The sequence below is a fragment of the Phaeoacremonium minimum genome (assembly GCF_000392275.1).
Source record: "Phaeoacremonium minimum UCRPA7 unplaced genomic scaffold PA7_03_scaffold_610, whole genome shotgun sequence".
NCBI classification, from domain to species: Eukaryota; Fungi; Ascomycota; class Sordariomycetes; order Togniniales; family Togniniaceae; genus Phaeoacremonium; species Phaeoacremonium minimum.
The window spans coordinates 864,502-874,096 of record NW_006921512.1 but is presented as its reverse complement, the minus strand read 5'-3'; the positions used below and the strand labels follow the sequence as shown (position 1 = coordinate 874,096).

General features: G+C 48.4%; 2 protein-coding genes across 2 annotated transcripts; both read left to right on the top strand.

The window, feature by feature from the left end:
* Positions 1-489: 489 nt before the first annotated feature.
* On the top strand, positions 490-2,048 carry UCRPA7_8897 (hypothetical protein; the record flags this gene model as incomplete). Its single annotated transcript, XM_007921403.1, has 4 exons — positions 490-915; positions 971-1,318; positions 1,385-1,940; positions 2,029-2,048. 4 exons carry the CDS (start codon positions 490-492, stop codon positions 2,046-2,048), a joined length of 1,350 nt encoding a protein of 449 aa, XP_007919594.1.
* Positions 2,049-3,314: 1,266 nt separating this feature from the next.
* On the top strand, positions 3,315-4,127 carry UCRPA7_8896 (putative heterokaryon incompatibility protein; the record flags this gene model as incomplete). Its single annotated transcript, XM_007921402.1, has 1 exon — positions 3,315-4,127. One exon carries the CDS (start codon positions 3,315-3,317, stop codon positions 4,125-4,127), a length of 813 nt encoding a protein of 270 aa, XP_007919593.1.
* Between the last annotated feature and the right edge of the window lie 5,468 nt (positions 4,128-9,595).

Here is a 9,595-nt window from a genome sequence, read left to right as displayed (position 1 = left end):
AGCATTCTAAAACCGGACGAGAAGAACCCATCTGCAGGTGATGCTGACTTCCCTATTTTCCGCATTATTACCAGAGAATCCGACAGTGCCCGTCGGGTCATTGGGGTCACTGTCGAGAGATGGCGTCTAGAGCCAAGAAGAGAGCAGAGAAAGCCTGACTTCACTGCGATATCCCATGTCTGGTCGCAAGGCATGGGAAACGAGCGATCCAATGAGCTGCAAAAATGCCATCTTGAACTAATTCTTACGGCTCTGGAGGCAACTGGAGATCGGCGTATAAATTTAGAAGATCGAAAAGACCCATTTGCACTGGATCTTCTAACTCAGATCCTAGATGAAGAGGATTTCGAAGACAATATGGATGGAATTGTCCTAAGCCCTCCTTTTTGGATGGATGCGCTTGCCATTCCGGTCAAACAACCGGGATCACCTCGTGATTTCAAAGACCTAAAGCTTAGGGCCATCCGTCAGATATACCACGTGTATAACATGGCTAGTCGTGTAGTGGTGATTGACAAGGACCTGCTCAAGGAAGATCCCAACACCAGCTTTCAAGTCATCATTAAGGTCTTGACTAGCGCGTGGATGCAGCGTCTATGGACGCTACAAGAAGCATATTTGAGTCGACGTTTGTTTATCGCATTCAGGGGCCCAGAAGACCCAGCAGGAACCGGTCTAAGTCTCACACAGTCCGAGCAGATTGGAGTGACATTAGAAGACGTCGACAAACGAGTGAGAGATCTCGATCGACTGCAAAAAGACGCATTCACAACATCTATGGCCGAGTTGATAAAACGAAAGTTCTTCCACAATTTGATGGGCGAGGATAGACAAATCCGCAACCGTAATGATCATCCAATAGAAACTCGGGGGTCTATGGTAATTGCAAGTGCTTGGAGATCCAGCCGATGGCGTGTACGTTCCCGAACTAAAAATCCAACCATGCGGATAAATGCTGACCGTTGAGCAGAACACATCGAGACCAGAGGATGAAACATTGGCTTTGTCGACCCTGCTCAATCTAGACTACCGTACTACCACCATCGAGAATGCATCGGCAAAGGAGCCTGCGGTTATTGACAAGGCCATCGACGAGAACAACGTTTGGCCTAGGAAAAATGGAGACGCGAACCAGAAAACAAAGCGTGCGAATATGATGAAAGACTTCTGGACACTTATTCACAGAAACTACGAAGGCTCAATCCCAGCAGGCCTCATCTTCCTCCCGGGAGATAAAATGTCGCTTCCTGGCTTTGGCTGGGCGCCCAACACCTGGATGTCAGCAAGAGATGAGAGTTATCCATATCCACTAAGCATGGTAGGCAAACCTACTGAGCTTCACGAGGAAGGTTTGCTCGTCCAATACCCGGGCTTTCTTCTACAGTGTGGGGATCCGCATGTCATTCTTGGCAGCAATTGGGGAAAGCAAGGTCTCACATTCCCAATTGACCAATACATCTCGGAGTGGTATAAGGTGACATCGATTGGGCGAGGGCAGGCCGAGGACAGGGCGGCGCGCAAGGTACTCCCTCGCATCTTTGCTAATACATCACCCGAGTTCGGTATCATCCTATGCAGGCCAAAACCACGCGAGTGGCCCCCGGAGATCGGGCTACTCGTTGAGATCTACCGAGAGGCTTGGAAGCGTAAGGAACCCGAGCGCGTGAACCGAAAGTATTACTATTGCCAGGTGATTCGGCGCGTCTGGGTTAGCCGCATCCGAACTCCTGTGCTGCCCAAGGACTATAAGCTACCCAGCGGCCGCACCGGTAACCCACCTATTGGTGAACTCATGCCAGAAAACACTCTATGGTACGTTGATGGCTATCTGGAACACCGCAACCGCGGCAACCTGGGCCAGAGGCCACCACCACTGGTTTCAGATGCCCGCGACAGTGCCATTGACATGGGACATGTTATGCCCATCCATGAAGATAAACGTAAGGGAGCCCTCGCTTTCATGCGTTCTGTTACAGGTTTTGGCGGTGCGATGTCTGTTCATACCGCCGGTGCTGCAGGTCCTACCAGCCCAGACACAGTTCTTCTAAGCAACCAAAACTCACCTGCGAAGCAACTCGTCAAGGCGTCGGATATTCATGAGAGAGGGTCATCTGACATAGGAAGCGTGAAGCAGGGAAGACCAAATCAGGACAATGAAGGAGGAAAGTGGGGGCTGTTCAATTTCGGGCGAAGTTCAGGGCCACGGTAAAGAAAGACCAAGTTGACATGGACGGAGCCCAAAGATCGATAGACAATGGTTACTGGAAACTGTGGCATTGCCGCCTGGGAGACGGTGAGCAGCAGGCCATCTTGGGGGGATTTTTGGTCATCATTCTACCAACTTCGGTTTTTGTAAGCATGTTTCTCTCTCTATCCAACCTATTTGACGTGTTTAACTCTAGTATTATGGAAGCCTCAGCGGGCCTAAAAATCAACATATGGGCGCCTTTTGACACCTGACACATAATTTACACGAGATGGTTTACAAATTGCATCTGAACCCAGAGAGCGTGGAGAATTGCACATATTTGCTCAAAGGATAAAAAATCTTGGCTTGTCTAGAAACTATAATAGAAGTTTGCTCAAGTATAACACTACATAATATGGTTGGTATATAGATCAACAATAGCTGGACCTTCTTCACGCATATGTGATTGCTTAATTAAAGGAAATAAATTTTATATTTGAAGGTTTTGCTCCCGATAATGTCCAAACAACCTATCCAGCCTCCCACGTAGCCGATGCTCACTCTACAGGTGTCTTTGATGAAGTGAATACTCTGAATTTATCCCTCTATCAGAGATAATAACGGTGCATTTGGATCCATGTTGGTGAACAACTATATACGATCACGTGATACGGCGATGCCATTTGCATGATAATTGGTGGGGTTGCTTTTTGCTTCATCGACCTTCAAGGCATCAGATGAGATGTCACGAGAACCATCTCCTTCCACCCCAATTCAGACCACGGAAAATTCTAATCCTTACTTCCCGCTTGACAAGGCGAAGCAAAGCATTAGGCTGCTCTCCATTGACGCTGAATCCGAGGATATCATTAGGTGCCAACTACATACAGTTCAGAATCTCAAAGAGTGCCAAACCTTCATTGCCGTAAGCTATACCTGGGGTGCAGAAGAACCGACCAAAGCGATACTGCTCAATGGTATCGAGGTCAAGATACGAATGAATCTCTATGAACTTCTCCAGCAGCTTCTTCGAGACAAGACAGGCCAAGGTTCAAAGTATGTGTGTTCACAAAACCCCCCAGGAAGGGCCAGGAATTATGAAGAGCGTCAAGAGTCTCGCCAATCTATGCAATATCCTGACCGTTGGGAATATTTCTGGATCGACGCACTTTGCATCAATCAAGCATCTGTCGAGGAGAAAAGCGAGCAGGTAGCCATGATGAAGGACATCTTCTGGTCAGCCAAATTTGTGCTCGCCTGGCTCGGGCCCGAGGCTGACGACAGTGCATTCGCGATGCGCGTTCTTGACGATATGCAGATCCATGGCTACAGTCTATTGAGACTCAAGGAGGATGGACAAGAACTGTGCCTGCAGGCTGTGCGTAAGCTTTTCAGACGACCCTATTGGACACGCTTGTGGGTTGTGCAAGAGTTCGTGCGAGCACGCGAAGTTCTCCTCCGAAGTGGCGACGCGGGGGCCACTGTCGGGAACCTGTCCTATTACCCAGACAATTCACTATCATCCATATTTGAGGATGTAGAACTTCGGAATTTCCTTTCATTCATGGGTATGGTGGATAGCAGGCATGTTTACAAAGTCAAGGAGGTCCCGATACTGACAGATGTCATTCTTGATTTTGCGGAACTTGAATGCTCAGACATTAGAGATAAAGTCTTTGCCCTTTTGAGTCTCTCAAGCCTCATCAAGTATCCTGCTCCAAATTACTCAGCTACCAAGGAACAGGTATTCCTCGGAATAATTGAAGAAGAAATCAAATGGATTGCTCAGAGTAACTATTATTACGAAGAAACGTTCGAGTCATGGGAGACGATGTGTGTGCGCTTCGGTGGCATCCTAGGAATCGATGACGAGATTGCGAAGGTGTACGCGTATCTCATATATGAGGGCAAAGACTCCGCAGGTGGTGGGAAGGAGTAATGCAGCATCACTTGTATGAGGCCTCTAACGGGCCGGTTTCAAACTCCATCGATGGCACAAGATGTGTGCTAGTGGCCTTATGAATGCCCCGAAATGGCTGAGGGGCTTTCACAATCCAATTCGTGTTAGCGGGTTTACGGCTTGACTCGAATCGCGTTGGCGAGGATATGAACAATGTGTCGCTAACCTTGATCTACATTATGTTCTAAAGACCAGATAGTAGGCTCGATGACCTCGTGATGGTACAGATCAATGTCTGTGATAGCGCCAGCGAGATATGCCGTACTGCGCCTCTATTCTAAGTGCAATGTGTATGAATGCTCTTGGAAGGACCATTTGATATCAACCTCCTTACTCAGACTCAGTAGCATGAGTGGCTCTCGGCCATCACTCCCATCACGAGTAAGCTGGTACAGCCAAGGAGTGCTCGTCACCAAGCCATTCGCATCGGTCTATACCTCATCCTCTATATCAGACGGTGTACACCTGTCCCTGATTCCCTTGTGCTCCTCTTCCAAATCCTGGATATACAGGTGGTGGCTCGTCGATTTCTCGGCCCTCGGCCCTCGCCTTGTTCCTCGCATCAATGGCTTGCAGATACTCTCTCGCCCGCTGGCCCGCTAGCTGTCTTCTCTCCTTCTGCGTGAGGCCGTCTCCGTCGCTCCCAGGATCGACGGACAGATCGATTGCTTCATTGTCTTGCTTGTTGCCCTTCTTCCACGTGCGTGGGAACCACCACCAGATGAAGGCGAGCATCACCGCGCAGATGGCGCCCAGCACGGCGCACGGCACGATGACATTGAGATTGGCCATCTTTCCTATGATTTGTGTGGTTTGTATGTGTAGAGGTGTGAGGATACCGTTGATGTCCTCGGCAATACGTCGTTGTCGAATGCACGGACTTGGGGCAAGATAAGCTTTTCTAGCGGAGGGCGGCTCGTAGTGCGTAACTCCACGTAATCCGGGAGGGGGCAACTTGCAGTAGTCTGGAGGTTGAAGTGGCTGTCGCGGCTCTCAACTTCGCGCTGATATGCCTGGCGGCAGCCTGTGTCTTTGCTCCCAGGTCTGTCTGATAGAGCAAGAGAGGCAAAAGATCAATCGACAAGAGACAAGTCTGGCGGCTTTGCTTTGGTTTTATTCCCAGTTTCGAGTGGTGTCTAGATTCCTAGCAGCGCATTGAAAAGGCCCGATGACGGGTACACGGGTTCTAGAAACAGTTTAGCACGCCCAATCCATTGGGTGCACGGGGATAGTCGCTTGGCAAGGCCAGTGGCTGATCAACCAAAGGGCCGACTGGGGCTCCCCCGTCAGTCTCTCCGGGGCCCCAGACACCACCGGATAAGGGCTAGTCGAACCGCCGGGCGAGCATCCATCCAGTCTAGACGCGGGCTAGTTCACGGCCAGCAGGGGACTACTTCGTAAGCTTCGTCATAGAGAATCAATGCAATATCACGAGCCAGGTGTCATCAACGGTCAAATATGCACCGCTTGGGTTAATTTTATCTAGTTTCTGTCTCGTCAGATATCGCAGGCCCAGACCACCTTCGGCGAACGCTAGTGCTCCGATCGCTTTCCGAGCCTACATGCTGGTATTCGGTCAGTGCATGTATGGGGGCAAGCATATCTTTGTTTCTTGTCAAAACGAGCGCGACTGATTACGGCACGCCGAAATTACCAGATAAGGTCCGAGTAAACGTCACCTCCAGAAGGTTTTCTGGGGACGTATCCATCAACTAGGTACGCCAGCAAGTCATGGCCATGAACTAAGTTACATTCGCTTTAAACCATGAATGAAAACCTACCATTCCAGCATAGAAGACCGGATGATTTAACGTGGTCCTTGCAATAGTCCTAAGTGCATGAAGAGCACCAGGCTCGATATGATTGGATATGATCGGAGGCAAGGTGTCACCTTGAAGCTCAACATTGCGATCATTCGAGCCATCTACAACGAAAGCAGTCTGCCCAGTTCGTACATCAAGTGGCCATTTTGCACGACTCAAGGCCTCAGTCGCAAGTCGAACGAGGTCTTCATCGCTTCCTATAGCAGTTCATTTTAGTAAGCATATGCCTGGGAGACTAGATCTCGTACATCGAGGCCCCGCCAGCGATGCCACGATCGGGGCGTATTCAACAGTCTCAGTAACTCGTGACTCGTAAGGATTCTGCCCAACTGCCGTATCGTCAGTCCGCCTTAAATTGATTAGACTAAGGAAATGTCCTACCAGGTATAACAAGCTGTGGAAGGCCTAGAACAGAAGCGAAATCCACTGGATCGTATGCGGACTCAGAAAACTCGCCTTTGTTCAACGCAATAATTAGCGCAATGGCTTTCGCATTGGTTTATACAGGCGTTTACCCACGCGCAGGAACAGAATCCCTATAGTTAGCTCCTGGACTTCCAATAGGCAGAAGAACAAAGTTATACTCCGTCTCAGGTTTCAAAACGTGGTCATGAACCCAGTCATAATACACGTCCAGTTCACTTAGACCTTTGTCACTGTGAGTTTTGGTAATTGCATCAGAGAGACCCCTAGAAACACATTAGCATCGGCCATAGTAATATTGCCCATACAAGAGGTACCATCGTCTCGTCATGAAGGGGCTCGCATATGGTTTATGGCCGAACTGCTTCTTGAAGTCTTTTTTGAACCGATCGTACGAGTGGTATCCGTCGTAGTAATTTGGCCAATAGATAGACTAAATGCATGAGCTTAATTCTATGGTGCAAAAGGTCGAGTATTTTACCATCTCGAGGTATTTCTCCAAGGACATCGACCTCAGACTCTCGGGGCCGTTCTTGGACCACTTCTCTTCAAATGATAACCTGACGATATTCAAGTGAAGATACTGCTCGAGTATCTCTAGAAATTCGTCAATCATCTTCTGCTGACCTTTGTTCCGCATTGGGAACCAATCGGTTGGATAAATGATGCTCGAAGATAGTGACCCGAAGTCCATTGAGAGGCTTCTCGAAGCTAATAGGGGTGTACAACCTAGATGAAACTGCTACAACAGGGTAAAGACCCGAATAAGCACCCGCCTTCAAGGGTTCGAATCTGCAATTATCAGTGAGAAATTTCCTTGGGCATTAAGGCGATGAAAGGATCGTACGTGTACAGATTATCATCTTCTGAGGGGACAACAGCAAGTGTAAATGCAGAATTCTCGTCGGGATACAACCGCCATGCTTTATGGAGGTTGTATCCTTTCAAGAAGTACGGGTCGTCAGGAAGACTGGCCGTATGTGCAGCTACGAACAGAAGCTTACTTGACCGCTCATTCAAAAGCTCAGTCAAGGTGTCAGGTAACGTCGGTGAAGGAGGCTCGGAGCCATCACCTCGAGCGATCAGATAGCCGCCTTTAGTGAAAGCTAGTTGGAAAACATCGTCAGCCTCCTGAAAACGGGCGAAGATCTGTTGTAGCCCGTCGGCGGTCAATATAATATTGCCCCCGCCACAGACAACAGCAGGTGCGGTAGCAGTACCAATATCGTACGATGACGGCAACGACAACTGATCAAGACGTCAGAAATACAGTTGGCACCTTGTCGATTACCTACTAATAAACAATACGAACGGGCAAACACACCTCAACGCGGCTTCCGACATAATAGGCAATGCCGGCTAGGTCAACTGTTGTGAAGATCTTGAGACTGGCCATTTTCTATAGCTGAAGCCTAGCTGATATCATGGTCCCCCAAAGTCAGGACAGACTTGGGATGAAAAGATGAATGAAATCAGCATGATATAGTTGAAAATGATTGAGAACTAGGGCAGCTTTGGGTCTCGATCTCAGCTCCTTGCCTGTCGTAGCGCCTTTTGCCGAAGCCCTCAAGTTGCCTTGTTTGTCTTTCCATGTCCCCTCAATAGTCGCCACGCCAGGTGGACAACACCGGCAATCAGTCTGATTAGGGACCACAAGCCTGGCCACAGAGCAGCAAATGTTCTTCGAGGTTCCGCTACAAGAAAAGTCAGGCTACTAACCGAAAATGCTGTTTCACAGAAACATGAACGTGCACTTTTGGGTACACATTTTGTACAACTTCGCTAACTATAGCAAATGGGCGCATCGGTTGAACCACCAGAGTTCAGCTTGGTGCTGCCAAGACTCGGAGTCGGGCAGACGATATGACATGTAGCCAGTGCCGTATAAACTCGAACATACAGTGCAGTAACCGAGCAAGTGTTCAAGGAAATTGCGGACTCATGTCCAGCCATAGTAGAAAATCCAAAGTCTTCAAAACTTTCTGGCAAACATGATCGTGTCAATTTAAAGAGTGGCAGATTTGAACGAAAGTCGCCATGTCAGTGACCAAAACTAAGCAACGCCAAGATGTCCTAGGAGCAGAGGTGTGGTTTCTGGAACGTCTAGACCTATACAAGCACACCAAGCCTTACATGATCACCTTTGATACATCTGACTTCCCGGGCGAGAAAGCAAATCATTCGTACTCCAAGCATGCTGTGAAGATGGCTGACGCCCGACAAACGAGCTCAACACTCACCGTTAATCGAAACGGCTTTGAGTTTCGTCGATGGGCTTCAGAACTCAGAGATGACATGTTCGACAATGACGTGCTCGTCGAACGTTTATATTATCCTGAGATCCTCGCGCATGCCAGAGCCACTCTGCCACAATATGATCATATCCACATATCTGCTCACTTGGTGTGGTGACCCAGACTATGTTTAAATTTCGAAACTGGTCTGATTATCGAGACCAGAGACGCAAGAGCAGACGTGACTTCCTGGGCGTCGCAACAACTGAGCCCAAGTTCTGTGACCCAATCGTTTATGCGCGCATACTGGTGGGCAAAGACTTGAACCTATGCAACCTTCTTGATTACTTCTTACCAAATTAATAGGTTTTACTCCAGAAGGAGCACATGCGGCGCTCAAAGACTATTTAGGCGATCACCCAACGCTTAAGAATAAGAAAATGGCCATTATAAAGTATGCGTGAGGCCAGAACTTCTTATGGTGTTGAGACAGACTAAAATTGCTTTAGTGTATGGAGGGTCACGAATGGTCTCTCCCCCGACTGGCCCATCGCCTTCTGTGACTACCAAACTGTTGAAAGGGAAGACATCGAATCCAACGATGTGATTCATAGAACACATGTAGGAGAGAGCACCAGACTTTATCATAATCCAAATCAACAGTGGTATTTTCTCAAAGATCAACGCTCCAAAGAGGTTGCAATTTTCCGCAATACAGATACCGGTAACTCAGAAGCCCCAAGTAAGCACTCAACGCCTTTGGCACCAAGATCAAGCGGGTACAACACAACTAATAGCTGTTTAGTTGCATTCCACGTGTCTTTCCAGCATCCCGATCAAGACTCAAACGCTGTTTATCGAGAGAGTATTGAGATAAAAATGGCATGCTTCTACGACAGTAACGACGCCATTGGGGAGGTTCACATGAAGTAATAAACTGTATATTCTAGATTCAGTAAGGACCGTA